This window comes from Amblyomma mixtum, chromosome 3, assembly GCF_055824585.1.
Source record: "Amblyomma mixtum isolate Tamu chromosome 3, ASM5582458v1, whole genome shotgun sequence".
NCBI classification, from domain to species: Eukaryota; Metazoa; Arthropoda; class Arachnida; order Ixodida; family Ixodidae; genus Amblyomma; species Amblyomma mixtum.
Window position 1 is genome coordinate 246,542,522 of NC_143014.1, and position 26,231 is coordinate 246,568,752.

General features: G+C 47.3%; 1 protein-coding gene and 1 long non-coding RNA gene across 11 annotated transcripts in view; one reads left to right on the forward strand and one right to left on the reverse strand.

The window, feature by feature from the left end:
• Positions 1–4,291: 4,291 nt before the first annotated feature.
• LOC149354263 (monocarboxylate transporter 12-B-like) overlaps positions 4,292–26,231 on the reverse strand; it is an 84,595-nt gene continuing 62,655 nt past the window's right edge. For all 10 annotated transcript variants that reach the window (XM_089583243.1, XM_089583236.1, XM_089583237.1 and 7 more), the window contains 5 exons: positions 23,255–23,398; positions 12,927–13,225; positions 9,400–9,483; positions 6,109–6,571; positions 4,292–4,764 (listed from right to left, as the gene is read on the reverse strand). In XM_089583243.1, the coding sequence (XP_089439369.1) occupies positions 4,613–4,764; positions 6,109–6,571; positions 9,400–9,483; positions 12,927–13,225; positions 23,255–23,398 (1,142 nt within the window). In that variant the 3' untranslated portion in view covers positions 4,292–4,612. The remainder of the gene's footprint in view (positions 4,765–6,108; positions 6,572–9,399; positions 9,484–12,926; positions 13,226–23,254; positions 23,399–26,231) is intronic.
• On the forward strand, positions 4,543–11,149 carry LOC149354264 (uncharacterized). The gene is made up of 2 exons (XR_016291250.1): positions 4,543–4,785; positions 11,017–11,149. It is a non-coding gene; the product is annotated as an uncharacterized LOC149354264 (long non-coding RNA).

Below are 26,231 nucleotides of genomic sequence, written 5' to 3' on the forward strand. Positions count from 1 at the left end.
CGGATGTTTCAGCGAACACTCAAAAATTTTCACGAATAGGCTTTTTGCGGTAAAAATATGGCTTTTGCAGCATAGTACGTATTACACATGTTGGCAGAAACCAGAAAACCGATGAATCATCTTAAGTAGTAAGCCGGTTAACTAATCTTTAATAATTAACTTTTTAACTAATAGAGTTAGGCAACTAGTTGCAATTAGAGATTCGTAGCCGGTCGTTAGTAAAGCCATATCAGTTTTTAGATCTTCGAAAACACGGTTACCCTCGTCCCTGTAGCTCGTCCTGGCTGCGTCGGGCGAAAACACATGCGTTTTCGAAAGCACGCAGGCAAAGCAACCCCTCCAGTGCCCGTAACTAGTCGAAAAAGCCAAATTTTGTCCAGCCAGAGCATCATGGGCAATCGCGTTTTCGAAATTCTAAAAACGAATATGGCTATTACTAACCACTGGCTACAAATCTCTGATTGCAACTAGGCGCCTAACTCTACTATTAAAAAAGTTAATTATTAAAAATTAGTTAACCATCTTATTACTTAAGAAGATTCAGCGGTTTTCTAGCGTCCGTCAACACTGGTAATACTATGGCGCAAAAACCATATTCTTACCCCAAAAAGCCTATGTTCGAAAATTTTTGAAAGTGTTCGCTGAAACACCCGGTATATAACTCGAGCCCGCCTATAACGAACGTGACGGTCACGCTGATTTCGTTCAATGTATCCGGTGTTCGTAGTCAAAGGACTCCCCCTTATACAGCCAAAATTACTAAGTCCGCGAAAAGTGGCGTCAACTACCTGGTTAACGAGCAACAAAATACCAGCACATGACCATATAAAGACTGCTGTTTGGCCATAGTTGTTGCATTGTATAGCTTCATGAAACATGGACGACACAAGAGAACGACGCTGACATGCGCTGGCTTATACTACAGTACAGGCGAAATGCAATGACCCTGACTCAACAAATTACCATCTCTCCATTTCTTCCCCAGCGATGTGCGGTTGCGAATGCTGGACTGAATCCTCAACCTCCCTCTCAGCAGCCAAACGCCGTAGCGATTGTGTCAATGCGGCGTGTCTGAAAGCGCCATCTGCCGGCATAGATTGCTCCCTTCTTGGCAGCCTGCCTGTCATCACTGGCATTTGACGGCATATGCGCGATTGTAAGAAGGAAAAAAAACAAACAAAACCCATGCCGTTTAATTAAAAAACAACAACAACAACACAGCGTCAGCCCCAATGTACTTTATCGCGTTCCTCAGTGGGGGCGCATTCGAAACATGATTGCTCTCACCCAACTTATCCTCTTTATGGATCGTAGACAGACAAGGGGATTCACCTTGATCAAATTATGAAGAGTTTGTGCGTGCTTTTACAGTAAGGCACAACCCCACCGTAGACGACACAATAAAAAGGCGTTTTCGTCACAATAATGTGTTACTGTTGGTTCTGTTGTGCATCCGTCATCTGTATACCGGAGTGTCAGCGAGAATCAGTGCGGCAGTGGTCCAGTGGTCATTTCCCACCAGTGTTCAATGATCATAGGGGCAGAACTGTCACTTTGAAGCAATTGTTCAAACTTGCGCTTATATATTTTTTCAGCCAGATCGAACGCAGGAAAAGGAACAAAAACGGACAAAAACTCTCTTTATGGTTCAAACTTGCAAAGGTTAAATAAACTATAGCCCGACATCATGTTCTGATTTGCAGAACTTTGACGGCGATAGCTGTGTGAGGAGCTACCACCGAAGAATCCCTTGTGGTCACTTTTCACCGAAACGTCATCCAGGGGCCACATTTTGTAATGATTTCCGTCCTGCTCATTTGAATATTTTGCCTCTTTGCCTTTAGTCAAGCAGCGTCTTTTTTTTTATACCAAAGCAGCTACAAAATGAGAACTCAGATCAGCGCCCTGTCCAATGAGGGCGCTGGCGATGACACTGAGAGGTTTTCATTTGTCTAATGATTGAAACATACAGTACTCAAGGGCATTGTTGCAGGCTGAACGTTTCAAACACAGAAGAGTGCTCAAAATGGGCTAGTACCAATAGAAAACATACGCAAAAAGCAGAATGTGCCAGATGCATGTGGTATTATGACTTTGGTGGGCCTGCTCTGCATGGATTATGTCGGCTTACTCAGAGTGGGCCGTCTTGTGGTGGAGAGGAGAGGCGTGTGCGGCGTACGAGTATCGCGGGCACTTATTGTTGTGACGATTAAGGGGGTTACGGACACTATTTCCTGCTTCCCTTACTCAAGGCCAAAAGGGAAATAATCGAAGCTCTGAAGATTTGAAGACCGGGAAATTCGTGGGTGATCAGCACCCGTTCAATTGCACTGCTGCGCAAGGAGCTGTTACTTCTGGAGGACAATTATCTGGAGCGTGACAATTATCTTGGCCTTATCCTGAGCATATCTTTTCGCTGTTTTTGTTGATTCTCTGTGCATGTTATCTGGGATCTCTTTGGTATTATCTGTGTATTTATACATGATGTCGCACCAACAAAACATAAGTTCTTAGCGCTGTGTTCGTCTGCTTCCGCGTCCTACTGTGTTTGTCTCACTCTGGTAGTGGGGGGCCGGGCAGTATTATTTTTGTTCTTTTTATTAGCCCATTCTAATCTGTGTGTGTGTTTGCGCGTGCGCGTGTGCGTGTGTGTGCGTGTGCGTGCGTGTGCGTGCGTGTGTGTGTGTGCGTGCGTGCGTGCGTGTGTGTGTGTGTGTGTGCGTGTGTGTGTGTGTTTGTGTGTGTGTGTGCGTGTGTGTGTGTGTGTGTGTGTGTCGGTTCACGCTGTTCACTTCATGATGCTTCATAACCAACTAACCAGCAAAACGTCTTAATACACTGGAATAGGCTTCTTGTGGTCAGGGTGTTTCCTTTCCCGTAGTTTTAATCAGCGAGGGCTATTGATGTTGGAAAATTGCTTGTTTGTATCAGAACGCAAGTACTGTACAAAGCACACTGCTGCATGGTGCACGAGCTGTTTCAAAGTGGAAGAGTGGGATGTGTCCAGGAAAAGCTAAAACTATGACGGCCTTTTGTCTATAATGAAACGAGTGTGATCGCTGTTAAGCCGCTGTCAGGCCTAACTTGAAATAAAGGGTAGCATTTCAAACTCGATCGTGTTATCGACCTGACGGCTCTTTTTTCGTGACTTTGTATGATTCCTGGAAATATGGCGGCCTATAAACCATGATACGCAACAGGAGCATTGTCAGCCGAGGTGCCGGTTCAAGGCGTCAGGCAAGGTCCTTCAAACTTAGTATTGAAAATACCTTCAAAGGGTGCTAATATAACAAAGTCGTTGGATATTACTAGACGTCGCAAGTAAGGAGTCAATTTATTAAACCCTCTTGCTGGCGCTTGATATTTCGCCCCGTCAGCATTCTGTGTGGATCTGTCTTGCTGCTCGGCGCTGTCTTCTCCACGATGGCTGCCGAGTTCCTGGCTTCAGTGGTGTGACTGGTTGGGCAAGCTCGCCCCACTTTGAAAACTGCCTTTTCTCGAACCACGCTCTTACTCTGCGGAGCACTTAAGACTTGCGGCTGAAGACACCACCTCCTCTGCGGGTCCCCGTGTAGGACGTTACGAATCGAGGCCCTCGTTGAAGAAGACCTGGATGTCCGACCATGATGAAGAAACGTGCTCTTGTCAGTGCCCGTGCAGGGAAACCAAGCCGCGGGCTACATAATAATCTAAACATCGAAGCGAACGTCTACTTTCACTGAGCTCCTCCTTGGCTCTTGAATCCGCGCCTGCCATGACGAAGCCACGGGATCCGTTCGTGGCTGCAGTGCACCGCATAATGAACGCGCCGCGTGTCGTGGAGCGTAGAGGCTTGGCGCACGCCTTATCAGAACGTGCGCGGAGCCTCTACGCTGTGGTACCCCTTCGCTGCCTTGCGGAACGCAACGTGATTGCAAGTGAAATGGAAATGAACTAAGCGACCCTCTTCCAGGCTCTCTAAACGAGTCGGCATAAGGACCGAATCTAAAAAAAAAAATGAGACCACGCGGCACGTGTGTTGGACAAAGAAGAACCGCAAACGAGCCGGACCACATGACGGAAGAGGGGAACCGGCAGGGAGAAGGTGCGGATGATAAACCGAGGAGCGAAGGGCCTATGTAAGTGGATACGTGACTTGGTGTCCTGCTTGCGTTGTGGTAAGACTGTTATATTTGCATTGTGCGGTTGCAGGTTCATATGCTTAGTGTTAGTGCGGGTATTTTATCGGATAGACACTCGAGCACACACTCGCCTTGGAATTTGCCGCGTTACACTTTCAAGCCATGACAAGGAACGGCAAACTTTTTATTGTTTGATAGAGCGGCCTCTGGTACTTCCGAACCCAAATACTTAGTAGCGGCCCGCACTTTTTGTGGTAGTTTCATGAAATTAAGGCCCGAAACTTATGACGACTGATGTCCCGAGGAGTGCAGTCTATTAGAACCGCGAACTCCTTTTCTTCCCTCCTCCCACCCTAGCTGTCCCGTTTTTTTTTCTTTCACGGGAAACCCCTGAGCTTCAGCTTGTATCGCCTTAGGAGATCTTCACGTGGAAAAGCTGCACCGCCTTCGCTAAAAAGTCCGAGCGGCATATTGGTGGCCTCATCGCGCCGTCAAGCGAACGGCAGGGCGATGCGCAGCTTTGCCGTCCGGTGGCGCCACTTGAGCAGAGCCAGGGCGCCCCACAACACGGCCAGCACGACCTCCATGACAGCCATGCCCACCATGAGCATGACATAGCTGCCCAGTGTGTCCCGCACGTAGCCTGCACAGAGAAGTCACAAAGGTAAGTCCAGTTCTCTTCGCCTACAACGATCTCAAAAGAGTTGCGTTCGTCGAATACGACCAGCACTTCTTCGCACCATTAAGCACGCATGTGCAAAAGCGTGGGGCACCCATTGGGATGAAACTTTCGTGATCTGAAGCCACTCGTGCAGGATTTTCACCAATGTCGACGATAGCTCCAAAATGCGTAAGTAAGTAGTGCATGTTCTGTTTTATAGGACCACCAAAGTTGGAACAAATGAAAGGGCCTGCGTATGCTTGGTTGCCTACAAGAATCTCTTACAGTGGCTTAGCATCGTCTTTTAATGCATTGCAGCTCTCTGCATTGTGTTGTAATGGACATTTCATCCACTGAACGCTTCTTCATCTGTCAATCCGTGGTTATACATTTTGGTGCCGCAGGAACCCTGATTTGGAGGTAAACTACGTGAGTGGTGAGTCGAACTTCATCCATGCAACACTCTACCAAGAAACGGCCAGGTTTACGACAGTTGTATCTTTGAAAGTGTTAGGATTTTGGGATTCTACGTATGTTCATCGCAAACAAATGCTGCAGTAGAATTTCGTATCGCGTGCTTAAAAGAACGTGGTATGCATAAACGATAATTTTCCACTATTGTCGACATCCCTTCCCGATTTCACGCGCTCCTGCGACGATAACGATGAGCACGACTTCTCTCTTGCCATGAAAACAGGGAAGTAGGAGCTACCATAACAGGCTGCCTGTGCTGCGTCTGGCATCGATACTGACTGGGATCTCGCTGACGCAGATTGTGTAAGAGGCATAATCTCAGTCACTTGGCTCAATACTTTCCTAAATACCAGCCAAAAAATTTTGCGCAGCTGTTAAGGCACGGAGGCTGCGTACGTCAGTTGGCTAGGAGGCGCAGATGTCTGCACTTCAGTTGACTGCCTCACTTCGGTCGCTGGCCAGTGACTCACGGCGACAACTAATGATGTGACGGAGTCTTGAACCGTAAAGAAAAAAAAATGCACAGGCGATCATACGATTTGATGTGACAAATCTGCTTTCGCATAAAGTATTAGCTGTACGTTTTGCTTTTACATTAATCGCCTTCCAAGTGCGTTCTTTAAATTTTATTTCGCTGTATGCTTCTGGTAGGTGGAGACTTCTGGAGGGTGTGACATTGTCAGCCCCTGAAGCCTGCAACGCATAGAGGTGCTGAAAGTATGGGACGGTCTGAGGTGGTCAGTGGGTACCGAAACGGGGCAAGGTGCAGCAACATGATCCGCTCTTGTGAGCCGATGGCAAGGTGTACGGAGACCTCTTTCTCGCCACGCGTGAGTGCACTGGCGGGCTTACCGATGATGGGCGCCCGGGCGAAGAAGGGCAGCGTGCACGAGAGGCTCATCAGCGCAAAGGCCGCGGGCACCTGGCCCTTGGGGAAGCGCTCCGGCACGAACACGAAGAGCAGGAAGCCCCGGCTGCCCTGGCCCCAGCCGACCAGCACACTGCCGGTCACAAGCCACGCGTAGTGGTGGCCCAGCAGTCCCATGAAGATGAAACCTAGGCCTTGCACCACGAAACTGGTGAACACCACTGTTTCTTTGGTGGTGAGCCCCGCGTCTACGGCCGGCGCCAGGGACACGCTGGCTACTGCCCATCCTACGGACATGGCTGTCATCAGCATGGCTGCCTGGTAGCCCTGGAAGCCGCAGTCGTGCGCGAAGTCCACGATGGTCAGTGTGTACGTGAAGATCGCGAAGCAGCCGCACGCGTTCGTCGTGCAGCAGATGGGGAAGATTCCTTGCAGGAACGGCCGCACCTGAAACGGCATCATCGGGGCGCTTCAGTAGTGCGCCTGCAACCGGCTCTCCATAGCGCTTCAACTTCAGCTCTTCGTCAAGGCTATCAACGCTAGAAGAAAGTGCTTGGTATGACCATTTCGCATAGCGCTACTTACGATGACGGTGACACGAGTTCATCTGACAAAAATCACTCATTGACTAGGGAGGGTAAGGGATCAGAGGTGTTGAAAGATGCAGGCTGGGCCAGCCATCGAGCAGTGTCTTGCACTGTCACACCATGCGGAACTTTCCGATTGAGCGGCGAAGGCATGTAGAGCGCCTTCGACGCGCAGTCGGTCTCCGTTGAGGTATGCATGTTTTTACGCCTCGAAGCTGGCAACCTGCATTGCTCTGCGACCCCAGGTCCGCGAATTTGTAACGTTCGCCAAGCAAGTGTTTAATAGCTGGCGGTGTCACCATGCTGCAAGCAGGGCACTTACTCTGTATGGGAGGCAAACAACGCCACAGCCTCTTTTGGAAGCAGTCGCCGCTCTCCTCGGGCCGGCCAGTGCTATAGCATTTTTGGTGTGCACAAGTTGTAGTTGTATAGAGTAGGAGTTGTGCACAAGTACTTGGTGTGTGGCTGGCTGGTGAGCGGTGCTGCATGTTTTTCTCGTGCGTGAAGTGCTTCAGAAGCTCATTTAACCCTCGGCGTCTCCGTCGCCTTGGCAAAAGCACACATGCTGCGTTGGAATCGCATTGTAAGGCACGAGCCTTGTCGCGTTGCTGCGGCCGTCGGAAGAGGCTGCTATAGCAGCGGCGTGATTCGCTTCGTTACGACACAAGGCCGCGGGGCTGCAGTCGAGGTTGACAGAATAGCATGCATAACCCATTCACGGCATCAAAACTCAGACACTTCACCTATGATAGCCTCGGTAAAGCTGTTTCGGGCACCGCGGCTTGCACGCGTATTCCTAATGGTTCGCACCTTGGCTTCGCATGCTAAAAGAACTCTGAGTAATTACAGTGCACAGGAAAACAGGCGGCAACTTGCACGCTGCACGGATAGAAAGAAAAAACGAGTGGTGTTCATGATATGTACGTTCGGGGTGTTTCTTTTATGGTCCAAAATTAAAAAGGAAAGTTGTTGATGTAAAGAGAAGCTTTTTGCGGCATAGTAATACCGGTTTTCGCGGACGTCAAAAAACTGGCGAATCATGTCGACCAGTAAATGGTTAACTACGTTCTGATAACTTTCTAACTCTTACCGACAGGCACCTGACTTCAATTAGAGATTTGTAGCCGGCCGTTAGTAATAGCCATATCAGTTTTTAGAATTTCGGAAACGCGATTACCGTCGCCGCTGTGGCTCAACTAATTTTGGCTACATCGTGCCAAAATACAGGCGCTTTCGGAAAACATGCGGGTAAAGTAACCCCTCCAGTACACAGAACTGGTCGAAATAGCCAAATTTTGTCGAGCCACAGCGGCGAGGGTAATCGCGCTTTCGAAAATATAGTTACTCATATGGCTATTACTAACGAGCGACTACAAATCTCTAATTGAAACCAGGTGCCTACCGGTAATAGTTAAAAAAATTGACTATTAGAATTTGGTTAATCCCTTTACTAGTAACATGACTGGCCTTTTTTTTGACGTCCACCAACGCTGGCATTACTACACCTCAGAAAAGCTTCTGTTTACCTCAAATTTTTTTTTTAAATTCTGGACCTTCTAAAAAAAAACACCCGGTATACACAAATGATGCATGCCAACAGTAATCGAAAGAAAGGCAATCACAGATTAATGTTTATTTTTTATGGTGTTCATCAACGCAAATTAATAATGAAATTATTTCATGGCTGAAAGATAACTGAACAGAAAATGGAAGAAGAAGCAACAAGTACATGCTGCCGGTGTGATCCGAACCCCCTAACTTATAATTTTGCGTCCGGTGCTCTACCAGCTGAGCTACGGCGGCGGCTGTCCAATCTCCTGCATTTCACGGGTATTGATGCTGCGTGTAACCTAACGTTGAGAGTGTTCACCAGCGCCACCCTCAACCACAGCGATTGGTGTCCTGTATTACCGCGAGTGTCAGGTAGGTACATGATCGAGCGGCGAGGGCGAAAGCTTCCGCCCTCGTCGCGCGATCGCTGTAATGCAGACTGTTATTCTTCTTCGCAAGTGGCAAACATGGGGAGGCGGTACAGAGCTTCCTCACGGCATAACCTGCCTTTCCGCATCGCAAGTCTTTCGTCATTGCTTCATCTTTTTTTTTTAAATGTAGACATGGGACGCGAGGTACACGAAAACAAATACTGGGCCCGTACGTATTCTATACGTTGTCCATTTTTCATTCTGCCTTTCACGTTCATGTTGTCCTCTGTCATTGGTCACTCATATATACCTGCGGCTTCCAAGCGTCTGCGGGAATCGACCTCACTATTGGCTGCGATTGGCTACTATACGCAGCCAATGATGAGGTGCATCGCAACGCTCTGCCAACTACAGGTGAACCGGAGCTGGCCACATGCTGCCATTGGTGTGCAGCCATTGGTGAGTTCTGGTCGCCAACCACCCAATGACCGAGTCGCTGGCCACAGTCGCTTGAAAGCCGCGGGTACATCTGAGTGATCAGCGACAGAGGACCAAACTGGCGCGGAACAGATAACGGAAAATGAACGGCTAATGAAGTACGGTCCCTGGTCAGCGTTGGATCACCGACGAAGGTGCATGAAGCGTGTGCATACGCATGATGAAGTGCTTTCGTGTCAGAGATAATAGAAACAGTATCCACGGAGTGTTCTTGCGGACTTAATGCAGATATAAAGGCTATAAAGAGGAACAAAGTATATCTGCTTACCTTTTTTAATACGGCTCTCCACTTGCGAGTATTTTGTTTGCTTTCATCTTGCACTGGGATGTGACCGTTCGTGTTTTCGCGCACCTGCGTGGCAAAGAGTAATTTCATTTTACTCTGTAAAGCACGGAAAAAAAGACCACTTAGCCGAATGTAATCTGCATGATAAGGATGCTGTCACCGCTTCTCAATATAGTCGACGAATTCTGTGAATCCGTTGAGCATACTCCACACCAGTGGGCGTTGTGCTCCTCAGGGGAACCATACTCAGCAACTATACTGAGAATGACCCGTCGCTCGAGCCTCCTGCTGCTTTTTTTTTTTAATCTCGTGGAAACAGGGAAGATATTTTTAATAACATCGAGGCCGCGGAGCCCTTTACATAACTCCCCGGCCACGGGTGTGCTCGAAGTACATGCAGTGCACGTTGGACAGCAGGCATACCTATAACAGTGGCTTCGAGGTACTCCATGGCTGGAGTGTGATGTTACTGCCTTCTGATACGATGTGCGAACGAGCTCGTGAACAGGTGAGCAGTCATTTCAAAAGGCTGCTGCTGCTTGCAGCCTGTTCAAGCGCACTCGGCGCTCGGCAGAAAAGTCAAGGCAGAAGGCAGATCTTTTCGACAGTCGCTAGTCAACTTTACCTTAACAGGGGTCGAAAGTTAAACGCTTGAAACTGAGATGCGGCATGGATAATCGCTACCGGTGGGCGCGCAAATTTCTGCGAGAAAAGTAAAATACGGTGTTTATTTTATTTACTTGCGAATAGTGAGCACTTTCTATGCAGTGATTATCGCAGAAAATGCACCTCTATTGGTTCAAATGAGGCGTCGCGACAACGCATAAGAAAGCGTTAGATACACCGACACGAACCGGGCCTGCTCTAGATTCAAGGCAGCACAGAGATAGTGACAACTCAGAGATAATGAGAGAAAGTTCAGGTTTTTGCTGCCTGTTAAACAAAGTTTCTATCAGCCGGAACCTCTCTCCACAGGGGCTGATTTTTTAGCAAACGCCAAACTCCTGTTTATTTTTTTCTTCTCCGCTAAAGCAAGATGAGAACACCGCTACCTATCTGTGGACACCTGTTGGGACCACTGAAACTGCTGGAAAGCTCAGACACAAGTGACTTTTCCTTAGCAAGGGCTCTGTGCAGCTTGCTATCTTCGCATTTCTATACCAAACTACAACGCCACCTCAGATCCGAGATGTGGGAGGAATGGCCAACGCAGTGCGTGCCGCTGGTGTTTAGAGACTAGGGCCGTCGCATTCATGAATATTCTAGAGCATCTGCTGCAGCGGCTCAATGGCTGTGGCGTTCGACTTCTGAGCCCAGGCTCAGAGATCTGTATCCCGGCCACGGAGGCTGCATGCATTTCAGTGGAGGCGAAATGAAAAAACACCGGTGTGCTTTGGGATGTCAGTGCTCGTTAAAGGGTCACGGAGGACAAGCTGATAATGTCTTCTACCAATCGATTACCACATTATAATGACAAATAGCCTACTTTAACTAAAAGCAGAGGTTTTATAGCCCAGGAAAAAAATTATATACAAGTATCACTGTCACACGCCGTTTTCACTACCAAACTGCGTTGACATCAATTTTTTTTCTTTGCAGATCTTTGAGGCTAGACCACACCACCATCCACTTCCAGTAGGTGATCACGGAGCCTTTTTCGTTACGAGTCTGACTCCGGTTCATGGCGGGAAAAAGTGCGCGTTTATTAAATTCCAAGTTTCTCAGCAATAAATGAGCATATTATTGCCGAACAGACTTCAACAGAGCCGCAAAGGGCCAGACCGTCGATCTTTACTGCGAACAAAAATTTGCTGCAGTTTTCCTGTGTGTCCTCTGAAGAAAACTAGGTAATCAAAATTAACCTATACCCTCACAACCTGCCGAGCTTCGGACTCTGTGTTAAGCCACATTCTCACAGCCGGTTTTTCCCTTGCTCCGTCACCTCCGTCACGCTGGGAGCCGACGGAGGGGGCTGGTTTTGGACCGTTTCCCCCCCCAAATCGGGTGGCCGGTGCCGCCGGGTCCTGCTCTACGTTTCCGTCGAGCGGCGGCGACGGAGCCCGCCCCTCGGGGAGCGAGCCAGTCACAGCGCGAGCTCGCTTCACGTCACCCGCGGCTTGCTTGCTGCGACCAAGAGATGGCGCTGGATGGAGAAGATAAAAAAAGCCTGCTCATTTTGTACTCTCCGCCGGGAGATGCACGCGTCTTGCGCCCCGAAAAGCGCCCGCTGTCGAGGAACAGAGAGCGGATGACAGTTTTATTTCATATGGCATTATACGAGGTGTTCGAGCCAAAACGGGTCTCCGAATAAGCATTGTGTTTGCACTAGGCGTGGGATATACGATAAATTATTTGTTTTTTTTTTTCTGGAGGGTAACGAAGTGGGGGACGAAAAGACTGTTGCCAAGTTTAAAGCGAAGTGAAGGGGATGGCTGATGCAAAGGGGAACAATCCAGGTGAAGAAAGGAGAAAGGGGCGGGAGAGGTAACTGCGGAGATAACGAAAAGAGCAGAAAAAAACGAAATTCCGTTCACCCGCTGCTAGCTCTTGAGGCCTCATGGCTTTTATTAGCCGTTTGAATTGTTTTGGTAGCTTAATTCTTGAATGGTTCTATAAAGACCAATCTCTCAAGCCATTGATAACAGAGTTCATTACCACCTTACATATGTTCAATTTCGTGCATATTGGCCTGAATACTGTGACTGCAGCACTCATTTCTGCAGCAGCTTTAAAAGTAGCTTGCTATACTCATATATATTTGTTTTGTGCTGTACGTGTGGTGTTTCGCTGCAAAAACAGGGGAGTTGCGTAGAGTTAATAAACAAACTTCCATCTTTTTCTACCGCTAGCGAGATCGCATCGTTTTTTTTTCTGCGATAAGAGCCAAGCGAACCAAAGCGCAAGCGGACAACAGACGACTTTCACCGCTACATCGGACACCGCTACCTTCGGACAGCGCCGAGCAGCGTTTTTTTTTTTTTCGCGAGGAAGAAAAAAAAAAAGGCACTGACGTAGAGTCACGTGGGAGCAGCGAGCGCCCGCCCAAACTGGTTTGCCGGTGTCCGGCGCCTCTTTCGATTAGAACACAAATCCGTTCCGTTGCTCCCGCGGTTCCCGGCTCCGTCGCCGCCGCGCCGGAGAGGAGACCGGCTGTGAGAATCAGGCCTTGTAACTCCAAAACTACTATCACTACTGGCTTCGGGACGTCGAACCTCTCATAGACACCACCGTACGGTAAACACGGTAACTACGGTAACTACTGCTGCTAGGCAAGCCTGTCAACGGTAACGACGACAACCCAATACAGTACGGCAAATGTCGCTAGGCAATCCTGGCAGCGGTAGCAACGGCAACGCGTCACCGTATTTACCGTATGGCTGTGAGACTGGGCTAAAACTCCCAATTACGTTGTACGGCGTGTAGAGCCCATCTGTCGTGCCGTGAGCACACAGCGTGCTAGCACGAATTCCGGCACTGCGCCGCCGGACGGCAGCCAAGCGTGTCCCTACCGCGGGGTTCTTTGGGGCGGTCACCGTGGCGGGCCGCGGTGGCGGCGGTGGCTCCTGCTGCCACGGCGCCGGCGCCAGCGGCAGACAGCAGAGGAAGAGGTGCAGCGACACGGCGCCCAGCAGCAGCAGCGACGTGGAGAAGCCGTACTCGGCGACGAAGTACGCCGCCACCGGGGGAAACACGACGCCCGTCAGGCTCAGCGTGACCGACATGAGCGCGAACGCCGTGGCACGGTACTTGATGAAGTACTGCGACAGCAGGGCGCCCACCACCACGCCCACAGCCGCCACGCCCAGGCCTGCGCGCGCCGCCAGAGATGGTCACAGAGCGGCCCACAGGGGCCGCGACAACGGGGAGGAAAGAGGGAACTGGGAGGCAGAATCGCAGCCATCTCTAAGCTTGCGCATGGGACAGAGAGAGGTTATCTTTAATGGAGTGAAGGGAGGAACAAACGACGAAAATGACGTAGCGTTTAGCTACAAACTTTTGGGAGGTGGGTTGGGCTTGTGGACGTATACGAGGCATGAACTGGACATCAACAACCAAAGAGTGGGAACCAGAAGTGATCGGTATTTCATTCTTCAAGGAAGAGCTTTTTGACAAAAAAGAGAAACAAAAACACCTGACAAAAACTCAGACGAGAAACAGGACGTGGAGCTTAATACAAACTTCATACAGTTCATTCTTGAAGGTATTGGTGAGCGCTATCAAAGTACGGAGAAGGGACGAACACACAGGACGAAGCGCTTTCGTCCTGTGTATAAGGGCTTCGACCTGTGTGTTCGTCCTTTTTCCGTATTTTGATAGCGCTCACCAATACCTTCAAGAATGTATTTCCAACTAGCCCCAGCTCTTCATAGAGTTCAAAGTTTTGTCAAGTACTTTATCCTTCGCACAAGGTGAATTGCGAACAAGCTCCGGTCCCAGCTCTTTCGTCGTTAATTTCAAGTTGATCGTACTCATATGTTCCCAACCTTTCCCACTTCCCAAACTTTGTTACGTTCTGTTCTCTAGGCCATGTTAGCGCTATTCATAACACGTCTGTAAAGCACTTGGGCATCCCTGAAAGAAGGACGACAACGGCTGTGTTTAGCAGAAAATATAGTTGCGAGGAGCACATTCTAGAACACGTTTTTATTACTAGTTTCCGATTTTTTTTTCGTACCCGAACAGTGCGAGGAGAGAACTTTACAGCGCTGACAGAATGTTAATAGATATCGGTTGGCGTGGGAAAAGTGATCACGAAAATAAAAAGGCATTCCCTGCTATACATCATTGCCAGTGTAAATAAAGGATATAAAGAACACACAATTGCAGGGAAGCAGAAATAACAGAGGTCTCCAAAAGGAAATACAGAGTACAGCTATAGATCGACTGCACGGCTGTAAGTGTGTACAGCCGGCTAAATCTTTAACTGACATGATATTTGCATTCCTAATTGGACCTTGTAAAAGGGTTCTCTAGGCTAAACCACTGGCATATTCATGCTGTTATTTTACGCTTGTCGCGGAATTTGGTGGTCCATTTTTTTTATATTATACTTAAGTGGAGTAATTGCCTGAATGGATCAAAATTATTAGTAATCCGCATCATCTGCAGCTACGAATAGCCAAAACAAGCGGCACACGCAGCAGTGACTCTGTTCATCTCGGTTCGTCCTACCTCTCCTCCCATGCTGACAAGTCGTTTACCCAGCGATTGCGCAATTGCGCCACCAGAACCATTGCTACCTATTCCCCTTGTTTTGACTCTTCGTAGCCGCACACGATGAAAATTACTCATAATTTTGATTAAATGAGGCATTTAGTCTACTTAAGCGTAATATTAAAAAAAAATGTACCACAAAATGCCACCACAAGCGTCAGATTACAGCATGAATATGCCAGCGGTTTAGCCGAGAGAAGCCTTTTATAAGGCGCAATTAGGGATTTCAAAATCCTGTTCAAGATTTGGCCGACTGTGCGTGACGCCGGAAACAAAGGGAATACTGACCACTTTTTGTGCGCAGCCGCTGTGTTAGCACTTCAAAGTAGGCGGACATATATCTGCTTGCTCGGGCGTGTATGAATTCCGTTGGTCGGGAAGACTGTTTCACGTGTCGTGCCGAAGTGTGCCCGAAACGCTAATCTTTTCTCATCGCTCTGTTTCTTTCGATCGCTCGCCGTCGTTATTAGCTTAAGTTGCTTCAGTGAGGCTTATGTGGAAATGAAAAGCCTCTATTGGCCAGTATTTGTGTTGAAGATCAAAGTGATAGCATGCCCGTCTTTGAAGAGGCCATGAGATATAGTCCTTCGCTTAAAGTGCAGTTTCTCTGTGTCTGGGGCTACCCGCCTGTCCTAAGCAGTTTGAAGTTCGTAAAAATAACAGCGCGCCTGGCGCCGCGCGCAGACTATACGCTCACGATAATTGCCCGCTCATGCATAAGCGCGAACAGCTTTGTGTTTACTTTCTTAATTTTACGGGAATTTCGACGCTCTTATTCTTAATTTTACGGAGACTTTTGCGGAACCGGTCGTGTAGTGATATTTCGGTGCACGTCAACGAACCTCAGTTTATGCGAAACCCTCCAATTTGCAGCTTTACCTCCAATGCAGTCTGCTTCATAGCGTGCTTTCGCTTTCGAAGCTTTTCTTTTTCGGCCAAAATGCATAGGGTGTATTTTCTGAGTACTTTTTTTATCGTGATAGCTTTATCGCGATAGCGATAGCGTATAACGCGATAGCGTGTCGCAGAAAATCCAGCGTCATTGACAGTGGGCGAAAAATGCTCGAAAAATCCCCAGAGAAGCCACCCAGGAGGCAGCTGGGCCGCCCAAGTCACGTGACCTTGTGGCGTCACCACAGCCTGCCCGCCATATTGAGAGCAAACTGGACACCGTGACAGGTGGCAGTTAATGACTTAATGATCGGTCGCAAGAGGTTGTTCGGGGAGAGCAACCTAGATCGCTCAAGCACCACCTGTGGCAGCACCTGCCATCGCAGGACAGTGGCGCATCGCTTAACCACTGCACCACTGCGCCAGGCGGGGTATGGGGACTCCCAGGGATCTATGCATGTAAAGTAGAGAATGACCTTCTGTGTATAGGGGAATTCACCTATTACGCTATGACGTGTACCCTTAGGGCGGAGCTTAAGTGTCCCCTCCATTTTTTTCCCGAGAAATTTAGTAATTATCGGGGTTTTTGTTTTGTGATGGGTTATATCTGTTCAGTACGAAGCTTCGAGTAACCGTCTTCTGGCCCACAGTTCTTCAGCCTAGCTACAATAAGAAAAAAAGCTTCATTGAACAACTAGTGGCAAAAGCACTGGGTAGCGTCTGTTTGCGACATGTATTGTATTGCTACACAGGGCGTTCCAGTTTACTTAGCCAGGGTTTAAAAATACGCCGCGGCACTCTAAGACGACGCGACAAAATTCATGCTGTCACACTTTCTTGTATTGGGCTTAATTGCGTAATTTGTCTAGATTAATTAACCAACCACGCAAGGAAAGAAGATTAGCGAAAAATTGCAATGAGAGAGTTGTAGAGCGGCCCGCAAAACGTCCGACTGAACAATTTCTAATGTCCCATCTATTACGTATTACCTTTTTTTTTTGTTCACAGCAGATGCCCCTGAAATACAAAAAAAAAATTCAGGGGCACTTTGACTGTCTAAAGTGGGTAGAGGCGGAAGCGTTTTCCGCACCACCTTCGCTGTTTCTGTGACACTGGTGGCGTCACATGTAATTGAGTACTAATTACTAAGTGATGACAAATCACTAATTAATGGTTAATTACTTATTAATGCCTGAATATTAATTAACTGCTAATTAATGACGCTTAAGCTTCGCCTTTAGGAGTGGAACGCGACAGCGCGTTGTAGCGCTGCCAGGGAGTCCACGGAACGCCACCACCCGTTCGGCGCGATGCCTTGCCCTTTGAACGCAACGCTCTTTGAGGAAAGGAAATGGCGCAGTAATTCTCTGTCATCTCGGTGGACACCTGAACCGCACCGTAGAGGAAGGGAGGAAGTGGGAGTGAAAGAAGATAGATAAAGAGGAGCCGTAATGAAGAAAATGAAAATTGTATTTGAGGAAAGGAAATTACGCAGTAACTGTGTCACAAAATTCAGCGGGGGCACTTTTTTGACCTAAAGTGTGGTCACTGATGTGTGGTTAAGATGTTAAGCTTCGCCCCTAAGAGTGGAACGCGACAGCGTCTTGCAACGCTGCCAAGGAGTCCATAGAACGCCATCGCCCATTTGGTTCTACGCCTCGCTCGTCGGTAAATTGGTTTTTGAGGAAAGGAAATGTATCTGTCTCTCATTTGTCGGTGGACACCTAAACCTCGCCGGAAGGGAATGGAGGAGGATGAGAGTGAGTGAAGACACCGTATTCACTAGACGCGCCTTTGTTCATTCGAAACCATCGAGCTGGCATGGCGTAGTGGATAGCATGCTCGTCTCTCACGCCGAAGACCGGGGTTCGATTCCTGAGCTCGACCAATTTCTTAATCGGTTTTATTTATTTATATGGCCTGACTAGTAAAGCTAATTAGGCTAATTGTGTAATTAAGCAATTAACTAAGCTCAGTCCCACTTACTTGGAGCATCACTACACGATCCCTTCAATTAGTTGCATGGTTACTAGCCAAAGTACAATTGGCCCCGTTTGAAATTCGCGCACTGTGACGTCACGACCGTTTCCACCAATTGAAAAGCGTGACATTTTCTGTCGACAACTGCTGCTTACAACGATGTGACATTAAAGGCTTCCGCCTTAAAAAAACCACGTGGCATGCTCTCTTGCGCGCCGCGATTGCAGTGCTGTAAAACGTTCCGCCCACAAACGAACAGCTCATTTGGCCGGTTGCACTGCCGCATAAAAGGTGACAGGGCTGCGACAAAGGCGCTGGCTGTGCGATTTACGCCAGCGCTAGCGATAAGGGCTGCGCCTGCTCATCGCTATCATGAACCGCCGCCACGGAAGCATATCGATGGCGTAAATCGCACAGTAAGGTGTTGCGTCACTGGCCTGTCAGCATTTCTGCGGCAGTAAACCCGGCCAAATGAGCAGCTCGTTTGTAGGCGGAACGTTTGAGAGCAGTGCAATCGCGGCGGGAAAGCAGGCATGCCACGTGGTATTTTTCGTATTTCGTGGGCGTATGAAGTGAGCGAAAAAAAAAAGGTAATACGTAATATACGGAAAGTTACGAACTGCTCAGTTCAACGTTTTACGGACCGCTCTACAACTCTCTCATTGGAATTTTTCGCCCATATTCATTGCTTGCAAAGTTAATTAGTCTCGAATAATTGTGTAATTAAGCAGAATACAAAAATAGTGTGACTTGCTCCATACAACAGCCAGCAACATGTACTTGGTCGCGTCGTCTTAGAGCGCAGCGGCATATTTTTATACCCTGGATAAAATTAGTAGAGACACCCTGTATACAAGTGTACTTTTCTGTTTATGCGTCCGCAACTGCCTTCTTTACGTCCTTGTTAGGGCACGGAACACTTGAGTACAGAGTCGATCACATTTGTCTAGAGCGTTGGAGCGGTGTGCTGGGGAGCAAATGCAGTTAAATCTTATCGCAGCTGCTTCGCTGGGGATAAGGCGCTGGTGCCTGGGTGGTGCACATGTATATTGAGCTACTCCCCAGCGCAAGTATTGTCAGTGAAAGTCAATGCTTGGCTTGCTTTAGAATTTCGCTTTTTTTCGCCCGGACGGCATCGCTCGAGCGCTCTAGACAAGCGTGATCGACTCTGTACGCGCTTCACTTCACGTCACTGATTTGCCTCAGATATGAACCTCAGCCAGCACTCTTATGTTTGTTAATTACACTGACATTATAGTTACTGTTCACCATGCTGTCGAACTAGAAAGCATCACAAACGCAGAATTGAAAAGAAATTCTCAGGCTGTCACCTCACGAACAAATTAACAGTCAATACTAAGAAAACTAAGCACATGTATACTGTTCCAGTCGCGAAAAAAATCCCTGGATTCAAATGATATTAGATTACCTATTAGCCAGATCCAGCTTGAATCAACCAATCTCCTTAGGTGCCTTGGAGTGACCCTGGATAAGCACTTGCACAAGCAACATCAGATTGATTCGATTTGCGCGAAGACTGCGTCCGGTTGCTATGCTCTTCATCATATACATGGATATTTTGATACTATACTAACGTTCTACGCATCCTATACTTCGCAGTAATACATGCTGATTCACCATATTGCATTGAGTCGTGGGGCTGGACATACAATACTTAACTAGAGCCCATTAGACGATCACAAAAGAGAGCACTTAGAATAATTTCGTTTTCTACACGTGCATCCCTAAATATGAAACAGAGGGACATACCTACAGAAATTCTAACTTACCGGTATAAAGAAACGTTAATGGCGAGAGTGTGCAATAGTATACAGGCACAAAAATCTGGAATAGTCTACGGTAAGAGCTAGTAAAGAAATCACTACCTACAAAAGGAATTAAACACTCAGTTAACACTTGCACTTGCTTAACCTCACGTCATTCGCCTGATATTAACTGTATGTAACCCCATACCTATACCGTATTTAATATGTCACGTGACGTTTCTTTGTGATATGATATCATATTATGCATTCTTTGCGATCTGTGTGAATTGATATCACGCATTATTTGCGATCTGTGTGATGTGATATTGTGATGTGATATGATATTATGCATTCTCTTTGCGATCTGCGCGATGTGATATTATCGGCGACCTTTGTGAGATGATAGTATGTTTTCATTTTACGTTGCTGTAATCCTTGTACAAGTTTTACGCGTTCTGGTTTGATTTGCAAGCTTTTGGTTTATATTATCTTTGACTTCTGTTCATTGGCACTCTGCCGACTGCTTAGAGTGATAATTAACTTTTGTAAGTTTCCTGTGAATTTCCGTATACTGACGTCTCTAACTTCGACAATTGGTTGCCTGCAGTTTGTATCTTTCTCCATTGGACCCATTACTATCCGCTGGCTATCATCATCATCATCATCATCATCATCAGCCTGACTACACCCACTGCAGGGCAAAGGCCTCTCCCATGTCTCTCCAATTAACCCTGTCCTTTGTCAGTTGCCGCCACTGTATCCCTGCAAACTTCTTAATCTCATCCGCCCACCTAACTTTCTGCCGTCCCCTGCTATGTTTGCTTTCTCTTGGAATCCACTCCGTTACCCTTAAGGACCAGCGGTTATCTTGCCTTCGCATTACATGCCCTGCCCAAGCCCATTTCTTCCTCTTGATTTCAACTAAGATGTCATTAACCCGCGTTTGTTCCCTCACCCACTCCGCCCTCTTCCGATCTCTTAACGTTACACCTATCATTTTCCTTTCCATAGCTCGCTGCGTTGTTCTTAACTTAAGCTGAACCCTCTTTGTTAGCCTCCACGTTTCTGCCCCATAGGTGAGTACCGGTAGGATACAGCTGTTGTATACTTTTCTCTTTAGGGATATTGGTAAGCTACCATTCATGGTCTGAGAGAACCTACCATATGCGCTCCACCCCATTCGTATTCTTCTAGTTATTTCCCTCTCATGATCCGGATCTGCGGTCACTACCTGCCCTAAGTAGACATATTCTCTTACTACTTCCAGCACCTCGCTACCAATTGCGAACTGCTGTTCCCTTGCTAGGCTGTTGAACATTACTTTGGTTTTCTGCATGTTAATTCTTAGCCCCACCGTTCTGCTCTGCCTGTCTAACTGATTGATCATGCTTTGTAGTTCTTGTCCTGAGTGGCTTAGCAAGGCAATGTCATCAGCGAATCGCAAATTACTCAGGTATTCTCCATTAACTCTTATCCCCAACTGTTCCCATTCCAGTCCCCGGAATACCTCCTGTAAGCAGGCAGTGAAGAGCATTGGCGAGATCGTGTCTCCCTGCCTGACCCCTTTCCGTATTGGAATTTTATTGCTGGCTTTATGGAGAACTATAGTAGCTGTGCAGTCGTTATAAATATCTTCCAATATTTTCACATAACACTCTTCTACACCCTGATTCCGCAATGCCTGCATGACAGCTGAGGTTTCCACCGAGTCAAATGCTTTCTCGTAATCAATGAAGGCTATATATAAGGGTTGGTTATATTCTGCGCATTTCTCTATCACCTGATTGATAGTGTGAATGTGGTCTATTGTCGAGTATCCTTTACGAAAGCCTGCCTGATCATTTGGTTGACTAAAGTCCAAGGTTGTCCTGACTCTATTAGCGATTACCTTAGTAAATACCTTGTAGGCAACGGACAATAAGCTGATTGGTCTGTAATTCTTCAAGTCCTTCACATCTCCTTTCTTATGAATTAAGATAATGTTAGCGTTCTTCCAAGCTTCTGGTACTCTCGAGGTCACAAGGCATTGCGTATAGAGGGTGGCTAGTTTTTGTAGCACAATCTCTCCTCCGTCCTTCAACAAATCTGCTGTTACCTGATCCTCACCAGCTGCTTTCCCTCTTTGCATTGCTCCTAAGGCTTTCTTTACTTCCTCCTTCGTTACTGGCAGGATGTCCCATTGCTGTGCTTGACTGCCTCCCTCAGTAACTTGATGATTACATTCGCTACTGTATAGATTTGTGTAGAACTCTTCGGCTAATTCAACTATCTTATCCATATTGCTGATGACATTGCCCTGTTTGTCTTTTAGCGCATACATCTGGTTTTTACCTATGCCCAGTTTTCTCCTCACTGATTTTAGGCTACCGCCGTTCCTTAGAGCATGCTCAATTTTCTCCATGTTAAACTTTCTTATGTCGGCTACCTTGCGCTTATTTATTAACTTCGATAGCTCTGCTAGTTCTATCCTGTCTGTGGAGTTAGACGTCCTCATGCTTTGGCGTTTCTTAATCAGATCTTTGGTCTCCTGAGATAGCTTGCTGGTATCCTGTCGAACCATCCTACCACCTACTTCTGCGGCGCACTCTGTAACGATAGCTGTAAGATTATCATTCATTGTTTCAACACTGCGGTCGTCTTCATCAGTTAAAGCGGAAAATCTGTTTTGCAGCGACATTCTGAATTCCTCTACCTTCCCTCTTAATGCTAACTCGTTAATAGCCTTTCGCTTCACCAGTTTCGTCCGTTCCCTCTTCAAATCTAAGCTAACACGAGACCTTACCATTCTGTGGTCGCTACAACGGACCTTACCGAGGACCTCCACATCCTCTACGATGCCAGGGTGTGCGCACAATATGAAATCTATTTCATTTTTAGTCTCACCATTGGGGCTCTTCCAAGTCCACTTCCTGTTTGCTCGTTTGCGGAAGAAGGTATTCATAATCCGTAAATTATTTCTATCTGCGAACTCTACTAATAACTCTCCCCTACTGTTCCTAGAACCTAGGCCATAGTCACCTACCGCCTTGTCTCCAGCCTGCTTTTTACCTACCTTTGCATTAAAGTCGCCCATCAGTACAGTGTACTGTGATTTTACTTTGGTCATTGCCGATTCCACATCCTCATAGAAGCTTTCAACTATCTGGTCATCATGGCTTGATGTAGGCGCGTAGGCCTGCACCACCTTCAGCTTGTACCTCTTATTAAGCCTACTTACGATAGCTGCCACTCTCTCGTTAATACTGTAAAACTCCTCGATGTTTCCAGCTATATCCTGATTAATGAGGAATCCCACACCTAGTTCTCGCCTATCTACTAATCCACGATAGCACAGTACATGCCCGCCCTTTAATACTGTATACGCCGGCTATGTATCCGCTGGCTATGGGTCCAAGCATTGCTTGCGTAAATCGAGTAGTGCTACAAAGATAAAAAGAAAAAAGAAAGAAGGAAAGAAAGAAAGAAGGAAAGAAGGAAAGGAAGAAAGAAGGAAAGGAAGAAAGAAAGAAAGAAAAAAAGAAAGAAGGAAAGGAAGAAAGGAAGAAAGAAAGGAAGGAAGGAAATCCAGAGCGCAACATGGACGGACGAACCAGTCGACTATACGTGTTTGTGCCAGAACGGCATTGGTTGTACAGCTTCCCTCCCTTCGTTGGCTTGATAATGCAAGAACTCTGACGCTAGACGGGGGAAATCATCATTTTTCTGTATAACGGGGAAACAATGGTTCATAAGTCTAGAACGTGCGAGATATTTTTGCTTCTAGGCCCGGGTTAAGGGTTCGCATCCAGTACCCGAACGACTCGCCATATATTACAGGGCCTCTTTTACACGACTATAGAAGCATTTGCGTTCAAATGACATTGATGCATGGGTTCCCATGCCCCGCTTTCACAACGAGTGATAACACGTGTTCGAAGCGCAGCAATGCGAAGGTACCGCGGCGACAACAGCGCTGTACCGAGTCGCAAGGATCATGTCGTCCTTACCGTGAGCCACGCCCAAGACTACCGTCAGCAGAGTGATGTCAGCGATGAAGTAGCTTGCGAACAGTGTCGAAGATATGATGGCTGCGGCAGCTAGCAGAAGTTTCTGTTCGTTGAACCAGTGGGCCAGCCCTCCGTACAGGATACCTGTGCAGTGCAGACAAGACCGCAGTGAGGTCATGATGTTTCCTCCGTGAGGCAAAATTCTCCGCATTAAAATCGGAACTGAACAATTTTTCGTTAGTCAACCTAAACGCAAACATACTTCGGACTTATGAGTCCCATCGTGAACGCCGACGCGCCCCGACAGCCGTGCAAAGTATTTCGGTGCCTTATACAGCGATTAATGAAGGCTCCAATTTGAAGTTCCAGCTTTCTAAAATGGCATGTGCGCCTCCAACAAAGCGTGTGAGCAATCGAGGACGAGAGGTGGCTTTCATCGTGTTGCCCTGGCGAGCGCGACCATGGAGAGTGGTCCTCAAGACACTTTTCATTTGTGTGCATGCGCTGCGCATACAGTGCCGCGCATGCGCAGATGACTGTATGAAGTCCGCCAATCAGAACGCTGCTGACTTAATCCAGTGGTGATACGGATGCGCTCAAAAAAGCTGATGTGAAAAGGTCTACATATACGACGCGTAATTTTGCCGCGCATAGGAGCCTTATGCATGACTATTGCTGAACCACAACGTCGAGTGCATGCATTGGCGATTTTCGCGACCTGGAGGGGGCGCCTCAATATGCCCAACAAGACGGTGCTATGGAGGACTGCATCTGCATGGAGTCAGCCTAGGTAAGCGCGCTTGTTTCAAAATTTCACGATAAACTCGCGCTTGTTCGAACATGCTGGCAGCCTGGTGTGAGTCAAGCAGTCTCATTTCTCGACTGTATAAAATAATAAACTAAGAGAAAAATTAGAGGACACACAAGTTCACCTTAAGAGTGTTACGCGATAGCGTTAGAGAGTGACATTAATTAGTGCCATGAATTAGCGATACCAATTAACTACACGTTTCTGTACTGTAACCTACACATTGTGTGAGACGAAGTGCTCGTACAAGGCCTCTGTTTATGCTCACTGAACGAACATTCCTTATTGGCGTAGAGGTAGCGTGTCCGGCTCGCGAGCCGAGGGTTCGATTCTAGCACTTGACCAAACAATTTTTCTTTTAAGCGAAATTAAGATGGCTCTGATGTCACGACCCTCTCGACCAATCAGGATTTTCAAGTCACAGTGCCACGCCGGGTTTTCCGCTAAACGGAACCCTGGAGCTACAGCGTTCAGAAGGAAGAAATCGTATTCTCCGGTGGGAAAGGGGAGCGTTGGACGGACTACACGCTTTTGATAGAATTTCAGATCTATTAGATCGACGATGAAGACTATTGTACCACAGGCTAATGACAAAACTACAAGCGAATTTATTCACATTAAGGATTTGAGGCAAGCAAGACCCAGCGATTGTCATGCTGCTTGTGCCAAAAAAAGTAGAAAAAGTTTGTCAGTAAATGTCGCTGGGGGTTTAACTGATAAAATAAGCCGCGCCCTCTTGCCTTTTTTTTCTCATGTTATTAACTACGCGCTACTTTCAATATGAATATAAATTTCAAATCGTGTGTACAGTTGGAAAGCGAGACCAAGGAGGTCGCCTTTTCGGGTGCGCTTTTTCCACGGAGCAACTAAATACGCCCAGTGCTCTCAGTTTGTGGATGGAAGGCGCGTAATGAATGTAAGGTCGCTATAACGCAGTTCTATTTTTCCAGTTCTATTCAGTTCTTACCACCCGCTAGTGTGACTGACTTTCATGATGTTCTGTGGGCGCAAACTTGACGTATGAAGAAAGAAGGCACAGGACACGACGCGTGTCTTCATACACCAAGTTAGCGCCCACAAATCATCATGAACAGCTTCCAACTCCTTTACCACTGTGTGACTGATCGCTTCCTGTGACAGCTAACCAGGCTATGGGGCAGAAACGAAGTGGAAAAAAAAGAAAGAAATCAGAATGAAATATAATCTGAATGAGATGACTATACCGCACCCGGCCCTCCGTGGATAACGAAGCACCATACCACAACACATAGATGCCGTTGTAAGGCCTGCCATTAGAGACAGTCTTACGGAAATCTCTTCGCGCTTGAAATGTGTGCCCGTTGTAATGTGCGCTCAGCGACGAACGTTAACAAAGAGCGTCTCGTATTTAAATAGGCACTTCTATATCGAAGGAATCATGTTTTATAGGCTCGGTGCTGATGTCAACTGCACTCTCATAGCAGCACTGCGAGCGTTCCGCTACATCGTGGAAAATTGCTATTCTCTTTTTCCCTGTGTATTGTTGCCAGCTGAAAACTCACACAACGACACTTAGTGGCTCTTCTATCTCGTTATGCTATAGTGGAAACGTCCATGTAAGAGGCTTTTTAAGACACATTTTTGGAGCAAAACTCTGCCTATCTGCCATCGTTATTTTCTTCCCACAGCACTAGCTTTCAAAACAGCTTTAAAAAAAGAACCCCCCCCCCCTTTCTCTGGACTAGTCATATTGACTGTTGGAGCTTTTTCACTCTATATTAAGAGAAACCTGTAAGCAACAATAACACGACACCGGCGGTATTCAAAACCGACACATATTTACGCATGCATAATTCCTTAACATGCTGTGCGCCAGGCAACCAACAACAATGTTTATATCCATCGTTCATCGGATGAAAGAAGAGTAGAAATGAAATGAGCCAACACAAAAACAAGGTATAACGTAAAGGCTAAACCAGGCCTAAAGGCAAGCCGCTGGTGCGCAGCAGTGTAACAACAGTACCAACGCGTGAGAAAGATAAAACGCGGTTATCTAGGCAGTCACGCGTGAGAGGTAACGCCACTGGTCTCCGTGAGCTAAACAAACGTAAGCGTTCGTGGATACCGACTCGCCGAGTCAGTCCCGCTCTCTGCATGGCACTTTTCTTTTTTCTTTTTTTTTTTTTTACG